Here is an 18,260-nt window from a genome sequence, read left to right on the forward strand (position 1 = left end):
CAAGTAGAACAAAAAATAAATAATAATAAAGTAAAATAAATAAGTACCCTCCAAACTGTGGTCTGGCATGATAATAAAATGTGCAGTCAGAAAACTATAATTTGTATTGAAACAATTGTGGAAATGTACTCAATAATAATAATAACTTGGCTGAGTACCCTAACCCTATTATTTTAGTACAGAAAATAATAGTATAAACAAATTTTTTTAAAAAGAGGTATACATATAGAGACATTAAAAAGAACCCCCTTTTTTTTCTTTCAAATCCCTTATCTTCATTTGTCCGGCGGAACTAACGGCACGTCGCGTTGACGCGGTTACAGTTTCACGTCGGAGACAAATGCGCGTCGGACCCTCGCACCAGGCGAGGACCTGCCGCACAGTGTAAACAGTCCGAATTTGAAACGTCCCAGTCAGTTTTTGCAGCGTGAGCGTCGTCGTGGGAGCTTTGTGCCGATTAGCCGAGAGCAGATGAGTTGTCTCTGAAGCGGACGTGTCGAGTTCGTCGCGTATTTTCTGACAAGATGTTTGCCAAACCGTTCCGTGTCAAATCCAACACCGTGATCAAAGGATCAGACAGGTGACTCGAGTCAGCTCGACCCTCCATCAGCTGTTTTTATTCATCGGCTGTTTATTATTCGTTCACTTGTAGTTATTCGAAAGTCAAAAGGCTGCGGAAATATGAGCCCCGACCTCCTCACATGCTCAGCATACTGCTTGTGTGAAACTCCATGTTTGTCCATGAAGCTCCGAGCTTCAGACCGTGTGTGTGCGCGTGTGCGCGCGCGCGCGCTTGTCAGTTGTTTTTGGCAGTGGTGCATTTCCTGTGAATCCCAGCATCTCTTGGCTGAGGTGGGAAAAAAACCCGGCGCCTTATCAGCTGGCGCTGTTAGTATTCAGCTGAGTATTATATATCATTGTAAAGTTATGTGGGGATTTTTTGCATTCACGCTGTAGTCAAATACACCCGTCATCAATTTCCCACAGATTAATTTCTGAAATACAGTTTGCTGGCATTTGAAATGGGGTTTCCTAGCGCTGCAGCAATTTGTTATTTTCATTAATAATTCATTTGCCAAATATATTCTTGATTAATTGACCTAGAGTGCAAGGTTCTCCCAATAAATATGTAGTTTACGACCCTGAAATAACCACTTCAATATTGTATAATATTAAAAAGCAGTATGTTTTCACTTTAGAGGACTTGAATCTGTCACATATTTTTTTTCTACTTGAAGAAGTAATTATTTGATTTAAAAAAATAATTTATTCTGAAGGTAATTGATTAATCTTTTTATTGTTGCACCTCCAGGATGAATTAGCAACTTCCAGTTGTCATGTCACTCAGCCCTGTCGACTAAGGTCACCTTGAACTCCAGTTCACTGAGACAAATTCACTGACCATTAACCGTCCATAGGTTGAAGGCCCAGAAAATACTCAAATCTCCCAGGACAATTACTTTTTTCTTCGGCAATCAGGCCTTGTATTAAAAGAAAAATCACAAAAAGGGAAAGTTTTATAATTAAAATAATACACAGTACAACATATGCACTTCAGCTGTTAAGTCGGAGGGAAGTTCTATGTGTGAACACAGCAGCAAGGCCACACTCGATTAAGGGGAAAACGGAACAGATAGAATTTTTTAAATATAAAATGTATTACATCAAATATATATGAAGTATGAACTTGTCTATAACTTTTTTCTCTCTCTCTCTTCAGGAGAAAGCTCAAAGCTGATGTATCTGCAGCTTTTCCTTCACTTTCTGCTGATGAGCTGTCAGAGCTGGTCCCCAACAAAGAGGAGTTAAATGTAGTGAAGATTTATGCACATAAAGGCGATGCTGTGACGCTTTATGTTCTTCACAAAAATCCACTGTTCTTTGAGCTGGAGAAACAACTCTACCCCACAGGTACCAAGTTGGATCTGAAGCTACACTGACATGAGTCGCTTGAATGCTGCAAGCTCCTTTTAAGTGACTTATTTCTGCTTTGGTATTTTTCAGTGTATGTGCTTTGGCGCTATCCTGCTCTCCTGCCAACATTTAGGACATGGCCTCCTGTGCTTCAGAAGCTTATTGGAGGCGCAGGTATGTTCCCTTTTCGAAGATCAGGACCTGAACACATGTTTAATACTGTACATTTAGATTTTTAATATTAAGTAACAAACACTGTGTTTCCCCCCAAAGATCTTATGCTGCCAGGCTTAGTTGTGCCGTCAAATGGTCTCCCAGACGTCAAACGGGGAGACTGCTGTGCTGTTACAGTAGTGAACAATGGGTAAGTTAGATTTTCAAATCACCTGTAACACATGCCTCAGCGGCCTCAAAGATTCTAGGTGTGACGCTGTTCTCCTGGTGGATTTGTAGAGCTCCTGTTGCAGTCGGCACAGCTGCAGTGTCCAGTGCAGAGATGCGCAGTTCTGGCTTGAAAGGAAGAGGAGTGTGTGTTCTCCACACGTACATGGATAATCTCTGGTGAGGAGCGTCTTGTCTTCCTACTCTGAATGTTTCTGGAATAGTTTTGACATTTTAGGGAAAACACACTTATTCACTTTGCTGATGAAAGTTTCCTAGCTCATGTTGTAGATCCCAGCTACCCCTGTCCCCCTAAGGCTGTTTTCAGACACGAACTCTCGAGCGTGACTCAAACTCTTTGAGTTTGCCGTTCACATTTGAAGAATGCTGCAGGAGAGTCAGACATGTTCACACCAACGGGGAACATTTCCAGAACATTCGGGTGAGGAGTGAGCATCCACTCACTCGCCGTGAATCTTCTAGAGATTTTCCTGCTGTATTCTCACATGGGCTCACTCACACATTTTACTCTGGCAAGTATTCTTTTTCCGGAAAATGTCTGGTATCAACATTTGCAGACATTTGTGTTCTCACGTACAGCCCCTCCAGAGAAGTTCAGGACACTTCAGTGCATGTCTGACAGCAGGTTAAGACTAACTGACCATGGTACACAGTCATCGCGTGTTGGTTATGGTTGTCTACCTTATCAGTATCTTCACACCTAGTGCAGAAACAGACAGTGAGCTGTTGTTTGTGGTGAGTGTCCCGTGTGACCTGTGCACAAACATTCCCTGGATAATGGAATACAGTCTAAACTAAAGAGACTAGACTTACTTGTCCGTAATCAATTCACTGAGGTGAAATTCCTTCACACTTTCCCTCCAACTGTTTATCATCACTACTAAGCATATTTCCTAAGAATGTTTGATAATTAATTTATAATAGTAATACTTAAATAGTTGACATTAATATTGAGATTTACATATTTTTCAAAACCCTCCGCACATTTCTTCTTCTTTTTTTGTCTTTAATTTGAAACCGTCGCCAATGTAGAGAAGTGTGATTACATTTACACTGTGCAGCCCTGTGTGAACTTGTGCACATGTTGTCTGTTTTATCCTCTTTCAGGGCTTTTGGAGAAAAGTCAGGTCCACCTTCTGTACCAGATGCAGGGGGCGAAGGACAAGGGGTGAATGGAGAAGAATGCACAGCCGAGGATGATGAGGAGGAGGAGGAGGAGGAGGAGGGTGAGCTTAAGTGTGTGGCAGAAGAACAGAATCCTGGTGAAACAGATCAAGTCTGCTCTGGTACTCAGGAGCTGAGCCTGACTGAGCAGCAGGAAGGGAAGGGAGAAAAGGGCAACGAAGAAAAGGAGGAGAACCAGGATGACCAGAAAAAGCCACAAGGTACCAGATTCAGTCTCATCTCCCATCATGTTTGTTGACATGTCATTTGAAAGGGAATTATTTCTTAATTATTTCAGTGTAGATGTGGTTTTGAAGCACTTAAAACCACAATTACCATTTTTTGGCCTAAGTGGTTGCAGGGCAGGCTTGATGGCTCTTTCCAAATCTGACCATAAGTTTTTGTTTTTTTAAATTTTAAGAATAAGATTTTTCTGATTTTCTAATAATAATATATTATAATAATTTTCATTTATACAGCACTGTTCATTGCTAAAAGCAATCTCAAAGTGCTACAGAGTAGAAACAAGATTAAAAAAATTGAAAAAGAAAATAAAGGTTTAAAAAGAAGAAACATCGGTAGAAGAAAAAGTACAAAATTTAGGGAAATGCTTGTTTAAAAAGAAAGGTTTTTAGGCCCTTCTTAAAAGAGAGAGTACTTTGTGGAGCACTCAGGTGGTCTGGAAGTGGGATCATGTTGATAGAAAAGAAAAATTGACCCTGATCATTCCCTGATTTCGCAGAGATAATGGACGCCTTGCTGGTGCAGTGTTTTCTGCATGCTCTGAAGAGCAAGGTGAAGAAGTCGGAGCTCCCTTTGCTTACCAGTACATTTCTCCGCATCCACATGTTCTCCTGCTGGTAAAGTACAGGTCGGCCTTGAACTTGATAGGGCCACCATGTGCCCACCACAACCCCTGAAGATTTAGGGATTCACTTGTCCGTGTGAATGTGGGTGCTGTACCTTAAATTTCCTTTTTACACTTCATGCTGCAGGTGATTTCTCTCATATTGTTTTGTTTCCTGCTAAATAATCCAGAAAAACAATCCAACTTCATTTATTATCCATACAGTATCCAATTGTTATCTAAGTGTAATCCAGATAACACGAAAACACATGACGTTGTCACACTGTAAACAACAGATCTTTATTCACAAATTCAAAAGAAAGTGTTTTCCCCTTTTTGGGGGGGGTAAAATTAGATGCTAAGAGCATTATTCATGTTACTATTGCTTGTATATCCTCACTCATTTTGAATACTATATTAACATATCTTATAATGTAAATTAGGATAAACTCAAACTCTGATTTAAGCCAAACCGACCTGATGCTTTACAAAGACACCAGTACAGCAGGTTGCAAATTAACTTGGTTTTGAAAAGTATAACATTCTAATAGATGTTAAAGGAATTTTCATTTACATGAAGGCTACTACTAAAGTATACTGCTTAATTTATACTACTATAAACAAGTAGTATCATATCAAATGATGGCAAATCTGGATGACCCTGACAAAACATGGCTTGTGTGGCTGCCTCTTAAACTGACCAAGATAGAAGTTTGGAAGTGGAGGTAATTAAATGATCCCAAACTGTTCAGTGTTTACATTCAAATTCATATTCAGCATATCCAGACCCTGTTGGGGGGGGCATGGGGGCCCTACCTAACCCATGGCATGTTATCTTTGAACAAGTGTTTAGGACGACTTGAGTGTTGGTCTGAAAATGTCTTTCATATCTTTGGGCTTTTTTCAGCCCAAGTGGAAAGCAACTTGATATCAAGAAATCCAGCTATAAAAAGGTCTATTGAATGTCCACAATGTGACACTTATACAATTAATTTAATTTATTTATACGGTTAATTTATTACTCCCTCAATAACCATCCTTTCATATATTGTTTTTTGACAGCTGTCCAAGTTTCTTCAGTCCATGCAACAGCAGCACAACCTTGTGCGGGTAAAAGAACTGACTAAGGGCGTTGAGAGCATTGTGGAGGTGGACTGGAAAAATCGAGAGTGAGTCAAGCCCTGCCCTAACTTAAAGAAATTCTTGTTTGAGATTCAATCTCTCCACCTGGCACATTCAGATTGACTAGGCCTGTGCCTTTCCTTTTGTATCACTTTACCACTTTATAGACTGCGTTTCTTCAAAGCTCCCGAGGAGACGGACGAGGAAGCGGCTCCCACGCAGCATGGAGGGGAAGAAGAAACTCTGTACCGTCCACCTGAGATCACAACTCAGTACTCTGTGTCTGCTCGGCTGGAGCCTCTCTTCCTGGAAGCAAACAAGAGGTGTGTGTGTGTCTGTTTGCGCGCTCATGTGCGTTTTAGACAAAATTCCTGTGCAAACTTAGCTCAGCCTATTAATTCTACATGTTATTTATATTTTTTATGCCACACTATAATTAACTAAAATACATGAAATGAATAAATATAAATAGTTTATTGTGACAATTGTTTTTTTTATTTTTGAGTTGGTGTTAGATTCAGTAGCGTTAGGAAAATAATTAAAAATTTGATCCATTTCTCACATTTGTTCTTTGCGCTGATTCCCAACAGGAAAGGAACAATCCTGCAGCCTGTTGAAGTGAGAAGTATTGTCACAGAGTATGTGAAGAACAATGATCTGGTGGATGGAAATAATAAAAAGTAAGTTTAGTTTATTTAGTTGTGTTTAGGGAAAGTGGTGTGTTGTTGATGCAGATATCAGAGTTGGGTAGAGCTCATGGGTTTGGTTGTATTTAATTGTTTCTTATGAGGACTTTTTAAGAATGATGATTTCATGGATTCCCATCTCGTAGTCAAGCTCTGCGGGTCGGTCAGCTGACATAAGAGAAACAAAAACTCCATTCTTGGCGTATTCGAACAACGCGAAAGGCGCTGAGCTAGTCGGGGTCTAAATATAACCGCCCTGCCAGTTTTTCCATGACTGGGTGCAGTTGTAAAAGGGCAGCCTTAATGGCCACTGAACTAATATAGAGCTGACCCCAGGCCATGTGATGTTGTTTTATCTTGCTAAAATGCTTACACGTGACCCTGAAACTGGAGAACAATATCTAGTTTTTTTCTTCTTCAATAAAGTAGACTGCTGTGGAAAAAAGAACAACAACATCTTGCAAGACTTAAAAGATCTTTTGTCCTGATTTTACCTTAGTACTAATTCCCTCAATAATTGGCACCGGTCGGATCAGCAGGAGTTATGCAGCGCTTCCTTCCTCCTCTCAATCTCATGTTTCTTTTTAGATGATAAAAATTTGTGCATCATCTGATTGATAATAAGCGGTGGGGATAATTTAATCAAATTTGTCATGGTCCTGGCAGCTTAACCAGGCAGCATGTCCTCTTTTGAGTGCCATCAATAAATCGTATGCTGTGTTTCTTTTCTTTTTTTTATTCTGTACAAGAAGCTTCAATCTTTTCCTCCCCTCTGACAGTTACGTGACCATAAACCCGACCCTATGTGACTGCTTGCTGGAGAAATCCGAGTACCAGGAGGTAGAGTCTCTCAAGTGGGATGACCTCTTTAGCAGGTTGGTACTTCTTTAATTTATCATGTGTTGTACAAAGTTACACAAAAATGTTGCCATTTCCCACTAAGTTCACGCCTTGAAAAAAAACCATCGTCCAATATACCAACCTGAGTCTGCATGCTAATATACTGTATTTACTGATGTGGGCGGAAGGCAGTCCTGAAGTCTGAGCACCACATCAGCATCAGGGTGTTGCAGAAGATCTGCAGGTCCACTGGAGGTGCTGCTAAAGCTGAGACACCTCATCAATACATGTACACATTGTGGGCTAGGAACGTACCACATGGAGACCATATGACCCGTGATTTGCTCGGCCTGGAAAGAATGCTTGGTATGTAGGGCCACAAAGGCAAAGCGAAGAAGGGATCAACACTAGACACATTTACTATTTTGTGACTTAGCAAAGCCTTCTGGGTAAATTAAGATTGCATGGCTTTGTAATCATCTCCTATGAAGATAGCAAAGACATTTGCAGAGCAAACCTTCCTGTCATCTGAATCCTGAATGTGAGTGAAAGTATATAAAAAAAATAGTTTTTGGAAATCTTTAGAGCTCGAATCGAATATTCATTTTCTTGGGTACGTGTCAAATTTTGAATATTAATTGTTTCGGGTGCCTGACAACCCTCTCACTCAGAAAAAGGCAGTGTGCCAAATATGCAATTTGAAACTGGCCTACCACAGTGGCTCAATAAGCAGGAAACCCCATGTGAATTCTCAAAGTAGCAGACTGTTGTTTCACCATATTAGCCAGCACACTAATATCTGTTGTCCAGTCGTCATGATGAAGCTACTTTTTATCCACCGGTAATGGTAATGTTCAAGGACACACTGCCTGCGTTACATGTGCGTGAAAGTCACAGAACACTCTGGGTTTTTCATTTCTGTGCCCATCATCATTGGCTGAAGCTCCCACACAGCCTGTGAGAGTTGTGTGTCATGCCTCAATGCCGCAGAGCTTCTTCTAAATGCCTGGCATCTCGCCGATTTTTCATGTGTGACTCGTGCAGATCTCGGCAAGAATAGATGTGGAGAAGATGTTGACATCTTACCAGTAACATTACATAAAACTGACACTTAAGTTCCCACCCCCTTTGAACAAGAGTAAACCAGAATCACGTGGTTGCTTTCTGGTCCAAACTCACACTGGATGATTATCATTACTGATGGCCATAATCAGAGGCCAACTCATTGTAAAAAGATAGAGCTGGCAGTAACTGTGCTGCCATGCACACATTGGTGGTGTGGACACTGCCCCATTTGGTGCCGATTAAACTATTAAACCTCCTTTTCACAGGACTATGGGGAGAATGCAGGAGTGTTGTCAAGTTGTGTTCCCTGGACAAAAGCCCATAATAAAGAAGGGCCACATTGAGCCCATAGACATCTCTGTGGCTTCTCGAGGCTCCAACAAGAAGGTGACAATTAAAGCTATAATCTCTTCATTCCTGACTAACTGTAGCATTCTTACATTCTCGTAGTGAAAATGCTAACATGCTGATGTTTAGCAGGTGTTATTTAACATTTTAACAGTATTTTTAACATCTTAGTCAAGCATGTTACAGTGCTAACATCTGCTAATTAGCACAATAAAGTCAAAAGTACAGCTGAGGCAATCTGGTGATCGATGACAAGACAAACTGAAAATTAGACTTAGTGACGCTAGATGAAAAGTTATGGGATTCCCAAAATTATTACAATTCATCATAAGGGGGACATGAATATCAGTCCATCTAATTGTGACATAGGCATTTCAGTTGAACCTTGTGATGGTGCCTGAGGAAAAGTCAGGGGGTCGCCAAAGGATTTAACCTCTGTGGACTATGAATGTCTGTATAAAATTCCATGGCAATCTATCCAATGTTTGTTGAGTTATTTTTCTCAAAAGAAATCTGATAACGATAATGTCTATTTATGCACTGTATGAGCTGTGACCTTTGGCATTCGGCACTGCAGTTTCCTTTTAATTATTGGTCCCCCATGATTCTGAACTTTTTTCCATTCATGTTTAAAAATAAAAAAACCCTTATTTAGTGATGAATTTTGAGGTTTGGCCCCCAGGTGATGCTGCAACAGAGTACAGAAAAATTTAAGAATTTAGAAGTCACCAGGGAATCTGTAGATGACTTTTCTGTAACAGTTCTGGTATTAAAAACATAAACTTAAGCATTCGCAACTTAGAGGATTTCTAAAATATGCCAGAGTGGTCCAGAAAAATGGACCTATTCTGGTCCTTACTTATATGAATGATGAGTGTTGACTTGATGGTAATGGCAAGGCCAATCGAAATCCTTACACTTGCCTGCAAGTTTTGTCAATTTTGTTAACAAAACTATGACGCAAAATGTTAAATCAACTGTAACGTATAACACAGCAGTGACGTGATATATATGTCTTTAAATTTCTCTTTCTGCTCGCTTGAATCCTGACGGCTACAAAATGAGTTGACAGTTGGACCCACATCAAATATATTATTGCCGCCATTAAAAAAGTAAGTGTCTAGTATTATGGGAACAGAAGCCCCGCGGCCACAAAACCACCGGGAAGGAAACCAACAAATTTAAGAGACACTTTAACCGAGCATCGCTAAGTTGAGGTAATCTTTAAAAGTCATATTAAGCCAACTTGTAAACGCAGTGGTTTAACCATAAGGATGTAACATGCTCTATTGGCATGTTGCAACAAGGTGATAATGTTACTTTGCTTGCAGATGGGGATTTAGTCTCAAACTTTGCATTAAACATGCTACCCATGTTATAGCACAAAAAGTTCAGGTCTGGTCGATTTCGATTTCTGTTTACATCCATGTTGAACTTTATTTTTGGGGTTTCTTGGAGGTTCAGTACAAATTTCAACCCAATCCAGTGGAAGATTAGCAATTGGTAAAGCTTACACTCATACAAATCACAAAAATAACACTTAGATCCGAGGGCCAAACTGTTCGCTAAATTCATCATACATTCATCTCTAAAAACAATTTTGGAGTAGAGCTATTGGATGATTTTGCAGGGTCCCATGATTTTAATAGACATTTTTTCTAAAGAAAATACATCACAAACTGGGAGTTCTTAGGTTAGTTGGTATGGATTATCTGGATTAGCTATGGCTGATTCATTGTTCTAGCAATGATTGTTCTCATGTGCTATCTCTCTAGGTGACAATAATAAAGAACCTGGAAGTGTACCAATTGGATCCTGCGGTTGTGGCCACTGCTCTGCAGCACAGAGTCCAGGCAAGCTCCGTTTTACAGCCCAATCCTGGGGCCAAGGATAAAGTCCTTGTTCTCATCCAAGGCAACCAGATTCACCAAGTGGGCAGTTTGCTGTTAGGTTTGTAACTTAAGAATACTTAAATATATTACAGTTTCTCTCAATTTTCTCCATTTGTCTAATCACTTATTTCAATTTTAGATCACTATCAAATTCCTCGCAGGTACATCCAAGGACTAGACAAAGCTCTTAAAGGTGGCAAGAAGAAGTAGAATTTCTACCGTCTTAAAAGTTGTTTGTATGTAAACACATCGACACCAAACTGTTGACCATTCATGTAATAAAGCTGATTCCCTGTCAACTTCTAAAGGTTGATTTATTTTTTTTTATTGTTTAGATTTCGTTCCCAGAGTATAGAAGAAGAGCGAACACATCCTTTGGTTTAGAGATTCAAAACTATTACTCTGTGACACTACCAAACTGATCGAACACTGATATTGTTGATTATATTAGATACACACTTAGCAATAGCATATCCAGTACCTTTCAATACACACAGCGTAAACCAGCATAACAACTAATAACAGACAGGTGAACACTAAAATGAGTAATAATGACTATTAACCACTGGACGATGGAGTAAACAAGAACAAGATGATAATGTGAAAAGGCTAACGGAGCAGAGAATTCATGATAAACAAACCCTCGTAACTATTTAATGTGAACTATATGTGAATGTGCAGGAGGTAAAAAAAGAAAAAAAAGTGGACTAGAGATTTTGCAAGTGTCTGTGTTGTGCTGTGCCAAACAATATATATTTTCAGTCATTAAAATCATTTGAAAGAAAGTTTCATTAGCACTGTTTAATAAAACAAAGAAAACGACATTTCTGATTTCAAATATTTCCATGATTCAAAATGCAATGATTTAACATGTTCTTTATAATAATTTAACGAAAAAATAATTAAACATACAGCATTTCTTTTAAAGATTTTTTGGGGTGGTGCTTCTTTTGGCTGACCGTGGCGAGAGAGAGAGAGAGAGATAGGCAATGACAGGCATTGACAGGCATTAAAGGTTTCCAGCAGGGACGATGAGGGTCAGCAACTTTTAACTCAAGTTCGCACCAGGGAGCTGAACCGCTCCATTGAAACAGTTGAGGATCAGAGCCCTGTTACAAGGGCTCCACAGTGTTGGTGATTAGGTTGAAAGGTCAGGGAAAGGGTTCCCTCCTGCTGTTCTGGAACCAGCAACTTTCAGGTCATGTTCGCCACCTGTGTTAACTCATGGGATGACTGCCAGTCCAGATAAATGGCTGTAAGTCAACACATTCACCAGCACACACAAGGATAGTTCGTTTTTACTGTGAAAAACAGAAGTAAATAGAAAGAAATATGACACAATGAGAGAAAAGAAACTAAACCCTGCCAGTAACTTTGTGCAGTCTTCCTTAGCCCTTCAACAATGCAGTGTTTCGCTTCGGTGAATCCACCACAACAAAGGCAATTTTATAGTTCTCCTGCGGTAAATTCTTTCACGCTCCTCGCCGAGTTTGCTCCCAATCCTCTCTTGATTTTGGTTGTTTTTGTCAGGTTTATGCTTTGTTTTCGTAAGTGATGGACTCAACTTTAAGTGAAGCTGCAATTATACAGCCTCAGCTATGTTGTGGTGAGCAATGTTGTCCATCCGCAAATTTGCTTTCGAAATCTTTATCATGTTTGTAGTGTTTTAGGGGATGTTTCTGTGGTGGTAAAAGATGGAATTTGTGTCAATCTGTTGTTTCTCTCACGTCAGAGGAGATAGGAGTGGCCAGGTGGGTGACTTTTTAAAATCAGTTAACAGTATACATTTAGGTCTAGGACAATGAAAAATATCAACTTCACAGTTTAGATCAGGGGTATTCAATTAAAAGGTCCAGTTGGAGAAATTTTCCTCAAGCAAAACATTTCAACAATGTTAAATGTCAGTTTTCATATTGAACTGGAGGAATTATAAATAACAAGTACTCGGATAATTTTTTTCTTGTCACTTCAAGTAAAATAAGGACAAAACATTACAGCTTCGAAAATTTGCATCTTAACTGTCTCAGAACACAAAACATGGAGAAAACAGAACACTGAAATAACAATATTCTCCCACACTCATGCAGTTATCTGCGAGTGTGTGTGTGCAGGGTGCCATTTGTACCAAAAAAAATAAAAAGGCAGAGGGGGGGATCACTCAATCATGTGTCGCGGGGCGGCGTCGAACCCCTGACCACCGGCATGGGAGACGGGCACACTGCCAAGGGCGTACAAACTTGTGAGGGCCAGCATTAGCAAGACCCTGAAGTGAATGTGCGCTGCCGGTTGCAGCCTGTTTTGATATAATACAGCGCCTCAAGTTAAAAGAGAAGTCACGCTGTTACGGAGAGTAAAGGGAGTTGGTCCCGGAGCGAGAGAAAGTGAAACGGCAAGCAGGAAAAGATCAACACCAGGGTGGTGACGGCCAACGCTCCACCAGTAAAATGGAACTTTACACATTTTCTTGTGAAAAATCTGATGATGAAGCCTTGTTTGTTTGTGCAGGGAATTCATTCTGAAATATAAACTCATATGATAAATGTGCAGACGTGTGTCAGGGTTGTAAACATGGAGGCAAAACCATCTCTATTGTAACAGGGAGGGACGCTGTGTGAAACAGTGATAATGAAAAGTAAACTGTTTTACTGGGTCACAATCCAGTTAAACAGCTTGTTGTCTGCTGGGAAACACAAAGTCATTAACTGGTTATGACTTTGATGAGGTCATTTCCTCTGTTACCCGACACCGGGAGACTGGACCTGTACAAACTGACAAGTGTCAGCAATTGCGTCAAGTAACAGTGTTTCTCTTCTACAGCTTTGTTTTGCCAAATGAGGACACTTGTCTGACAAAGGCTAAGAACTCTTGGCAAAATTTGGATTGGGTGCAGACATACAGCTGCATGTTAGCAGCTGCATTGCTCAGGCTCAACATGGTACCAGTGTCCGCTGATATGTTTATCCCAACATTCTAATCGTCACGATCAAAAGTGTACATGTGATTTGTGCGTAAGACGGTCTGGGTCATAGCACGGGTGACAGAGAGCAGCATGAAGCTCGTGGACACCGTCACAAGAAGCACCACAGATTTTCTCCTCCTTGAGCGCAGCAGGGGTGCGGCGTTCCTGACCCTTGACTCCGCGGTGATATGGAACCGATTGCTGAGGTAGATCAAGCGCAGAGTCAGTCCATTGAGTGTGAGGATGATGAGGAAGGGGAATATGTAGGCCTGCAGTGTTTGGAACCAAACCAGGCTGTGAGGTGCGACCTCTGGTTTGTAAATGCACCTGGTTGTTCACAAAGACTGAAGCATTGGACCAGAAGTAAGGAATGGCAAAGAGATGACGGCCGTAATGGTCCACGTTGCACATTTTGAGGTGCAGATTTTAGTTTTGATTTTCCATGTGTGGATGGCTACAAAGCGCTCGACTGTCAGGACTGTATAGGCGCCGTAGTTAAAAACATCCCTCAGGCTGCACCACGGCTCGTAACTCTAAAACGGCTCCTGCCGGTGGTATTTAACAGAAAGCTCAAGGCAACAGTGAAGATCAAAACAAGGCTGTCAGCCACAGAAATGGCCATCGGATAGAAGGCGCTGGACATGGAGAGCATGCAGTTCCTCCGCCATATGATCAGAAAGGTGATGGTGTTGGCCGAGGAAAGGTTGTATGTCAATTGATAATGCGTCAATGTTATCACAATTCATCAATTTAGTTAACAATTCTGAATGGTATGAAATAAGTTGAGTATTTTGGTATGAAATCATCCAACAGCTCTTTCTCTGACATTGAGTTTTGATGCACTTACGGGGGATGCCCACTGCTGAGAGGACAGAATAGAAAACTTCTTGTAGTGTCACCAGCCACTGTTTCTTTTGCGGGCTCATATCCTCTCATGACGCAGACAGTGCCACGGACTGCAGGGTCGTAGAGGCCTCTCAGTTCAATATTCACATATTGCTTCGGCACAAGACGGCCACTCCGACCACACAAACCATGGTCGTGTGTCAACAGCGTTGATAATTAAAGGAGATTTATTATATTGTGGTAACAAGAAAAGTAAATGAATTAGGTTTGCAGCTATGGTTACGGAGCTTTCTTATTACAATTGAAAAGTAGGAAACTTTTGTCCAAATAGGGGGTGGTGGAGAAAAGTTTATTGTTTATTTATTTATGGGACAGTACACTTATTAATAAATACTGATGTTAACAACATCATTGCAAACCGGCATTTTTGTATCCATAGTACCAACACAACCAAGCATTGTCTTCTATAAAGACATACGAAATGCAACACAACAGTTCCAGCATTTAAAGCAATGATAATAATAAAATTGTTTATAACACTAAATGTTAATCTTAAAATCCATTAGATGCTAAACGATTTGCTTTTTCTGATCAGTTTTGAGCTAATCAGCAAATGTTACTCAAACTAAAACGTTAAACATAGTCAACATTATACTGCACCTGCTGAATAGCAGCATAAATTCACACATACATTTTAGATTTAAGTATTACCAAAAGGCTTATTCCACATTACACAAGCTCACTAGCCTTTAGCTTGCTTTTCTCACCTAGAGCAACTACACGTATTTGCTGTGTTGCTGACACTTGCAGTAGATGACAAGATCCATCAACCAGCCTGCTGACTAACTGGAGGAATCTTGGGGTGAAATAAAGAAGATTGTTCAAGTTAATCATCTAGTTTTTTGTTGTTTGACCAGCTTTAGTCGGACGGTGAAGCGACGACAACTCATTCATTCTTCAAATGAAATATAATGCTTGAGCCAGGTTGTCATGGTGCATTGTCCCAACCATAGCAAAGAAATAATCTAGCACGAAACAGAAAAAGTTATGCAATGTGGCCTGAGTTCTTGTTCAAGGCCTGCGACACCCAAGAGACGGAGAGTGAAAGGGAAACAAAACAACCACAAACAGCTCAGCTATTTGTGTCTCTTTGTCATTCCTTTGTCTCGTGCGTCTCTCTGGTGATGTTGAGTATGCTTTTGCCGATATTGTTTGAACCCTTTAAAACATTTTTTTGTGTCTTTGTAGATATTTTGCATGCCTCTGCGGTTCCATCCTGTCAGTTGCTATAAAATAAAACAAGCTTTAGATTCTTTTGTAAGATGTGGATGATTTCACAGCCGAGATATGTGTCAGACTGAACAGGAGAAAAAAAAATGATGAAGGAACTGACGGAGAGTAATGTACCTTCGGACATGTGTGCTGGTTGCCATGTTAGACATGACGCCCTGTTGCTAAGGAAACCAGGTATCTCTGATCTACTCTCTGCAGAGTTGGACGACTCATCTGGATTTCATGTCTCCGGCTGGATGGAGGCTCATCTAATAATTCACACGCACTGGCTCCTTCCCAGGCAGCCCACAGTGATCTGGCTCCATCGGCTCACTGTGCAGCAGGAGTCCCTGCTCCCCGCCGCACTCACCCACTGAGGACATGCTTGAGGTTTCTGATACTGTGACAGCAACGCAGCACAATAAAACATGACTGTGATTACAGCGTGGAGCAGAGGTTACATAAGACTGTAAGCCAGTCATTAGGAAAGATGTTTATAAACATTTCTGAAATCTGTATTTGGCACGCGCCCCGACCTGTTAGTGACCGAATGTTTAAGGTGTCATTTTGTTGTGGCAGATCATTTTGCTTCACCTTTTGTCTGTTACAGTAAAGCCTGCATTCCAGTCCTAATTCACGTGGTTTTGCAGACATTATTTTTCTGCCAATTAAATCAATCAACTTTGAAGTGATTTAAATGACTGGTTGTTTTGACGTTTTGACGTTTGCCATATTTCAAATGCTGTGCATTACACACTATCACGGAGAATGAATGTTTTCAAAAGAAACAAGCTCATATTTTTGCAACAGCTGACAGATAATGTTTGTATTCACTTTCCACTCGCATCCGTTTGAATTTAGATTTGCCTGATTGCATAACCCGTGTGCGGCAATGTTTCTTGTATGGGTCATGGAGGACGTCACTGTCCAATTTACAGCTCATAGGATGAGAAAATGATTTAGACATAGTAACAGAAAATATTAATCTGGTTCATCTGTGGGTTGTTTTTTTTTAAATAGTCCTTGCACAGGACTAATGTGGCACATGAACATAACATAAAAAGTCATATAATAGCAAGCCAGTGTAATTATATCAAACTCTACGTGGTACTTTTCCCTTTGATGATGAAATCCTTGTATCATCACTGTCAGGTCTTTGTGGCTTGCCATGAAACAACACAGAAATGAAATTATCTCTCGAACAGCTACCAGCTAACAGGGGTAAAATGAATCACAGCACTTTGCCCAGATGAGTGTTTTTAATTTAATTTCCAGTGTACTGTCATGAAGACACAACTCGCAGAAAATCACAGGAGGCAGATGTCAAACGAGACAGCGAAAAAAGGTGACCTAAATCTGGAATCTTTTGACAAGAACACAAAAAAGATAAACATCATATTGTGCCGCATTCCTACACCCGGGACCAAGCACAGCACTGATGTGTGTGATGGATCGCTGTTGTAATAGGTGTGAATCATCAGCAGTGATAAATCCAGGGAAGTAGCAGACAGTCTGTGTCACCCTCTGTTGGTCACCAGTTAGCACAGCAGGAACAAATCACACAAGACAACCGGTGGAACACATATGGTTACATTTGACAAGGCCTGAACAGTGGTTCCTTCTCCAAGAGGCCTGCCACGAAGTGCTCAGAGAGCACTTAGTTCGATCTTTGATCTCTGAAAAAGCGGTCACAGTGGGAACCTTCGAGGCCATAGTCTGTGATATGTCACTTTAATACTTACATGTTACTTAACGCTAATCTGATATTTTTTTTAAATAAAAGTACCAATGCCACAAATGCTCCTCTAACAGATGCTCTATGTATATTAAGTGCACAAAAATGTCAATATTTAAAGTAGTTAAATTAAGAGGAATGTTGTGGAATAAAATATGTGACTGAAGTTGGCATGGAAAAGCAATAGTCAATAACAGTACTTGAAATAATGAATAGTTGTAAACATTCCATCACTAGTAATTATTGTAGCACCCTATAACCATAATGTACAGCTGCTTAATGTTTTGGCCTTTAACTCATGTCATGTTGAAGAAAAATGTAACTAGAATGAAAATAATATTGTGAATATTGTCCAATTCAACAAAAGGTGTCACTGAAAATAATTCATAAGAGTCTGATGGGAATACATTCATATGATTGATACTACTCTTATATCTGCAAGTACGAAGCTACAACCAAATAGATTGGCTCAGCATAAAGACTGAACGGGGAAAGCTAGTCGGGCAAAGGTAAAAGTAAGACTCTAACACTCCCAGATGAACGTGTTTGTTGAATGAAGGGTGCTAGAGCCTTCGAGCAGATCCGTGCTTGCTGTTTCCCCATGTTTCCAGTCCCTGTGCTAAAAGAATCTGTCCAGCTTCTTGCTGTAGCTTCATATTTACTGTGCAGACGTGATGGTGGTATCAATCTCCTCAGCCAACTGAAAGTGCATACGCCAATAAACCAAAATATAGCTAACGGAGCATGTTATTTTTTTTCATAAAATCACATTGATTAATAACTGTCACCTTAATTTAGCACAATCCTACAGCCTGGTAGGTTTTCTGTCGAATTGTTCCCAGAAATGAAGGAATTTTCACCCAAAGCATGACAATACAAACAAAACAGTAAAAACTACAAACACCTGCATATTATTCAACTACTACAGCTCAGTGGTCCACTTTGAGTTTTAGAATACACAGAGTGAACTCAGGAGAGGCGGCTGCCAGTCGCTGATCCATCAGACAGGCTACATCGTCATGCTGAGAGGATTGCGCTTTAGAAAGGATTACACCCCCATTTGACATTTCTCCTGACCAAAAAGTGCTTAACCACTTTGATCAGAGACCCAAACAAAAATGAAAAACAGATTTATGATGAAGGCACATCAATTCAGAATACTTTGAGG

General features: G+C 40.4%; 1 protein-coding gene across 1 annotated transcript; it reads left to right on the plus strand.

Annotated features, from left to right (window-relative positions):
* Positions 1-322: 322 nt before the first annotated feature.
* eif2d (eukaryotic translation initiation factor 2D) lies at positions 323-10,587 on the plus strand. Its single transcript, XM_035645700.2, has 15 exons — positions 323-580; positions 1,721-1,911; positions 2,005-2,088; positions 2,188-2,278; positions 2,368-2,475; positions 3,424-3,701; positions 4,223-4,340; positions 5,235-5,280; positions 5,390-5,496; positions 5,617-5,772; positions 6,040-6,129; positions 6,915-7,010; positions 8,307-8,427; positions 10,164-10,338; positions 10,420-10,587. Exons 1-15 carry the CDS (start codon positions 525-527, stop codon positions 10,488-10,490), a joined length of 1,788 nt encoding a protein of 595 aa, XP_035501593.1. The 5' UTR covers positions 323-524; the 3' UTR covers positions 10,491-10,587.
* Positions 10,588-18,260: the final 7,673 nt, after the last annotated feature.

Source organism: Scophthalmus maximus, chromosome 3, assembly GCF_022379125.1.
Source record: "Scophthalmus maximus strain ysfricsl-2021 chromosome 3, ASM2237912v1, whole genome shotgun sequence".
NCBI classification, from domain to species: Eukaryota; Metazoa; Chordata; class Actinopteri; order Pleuronectiformes; family Scophthalmidae; genus Scophthalmus; species Scophthalmus maximus.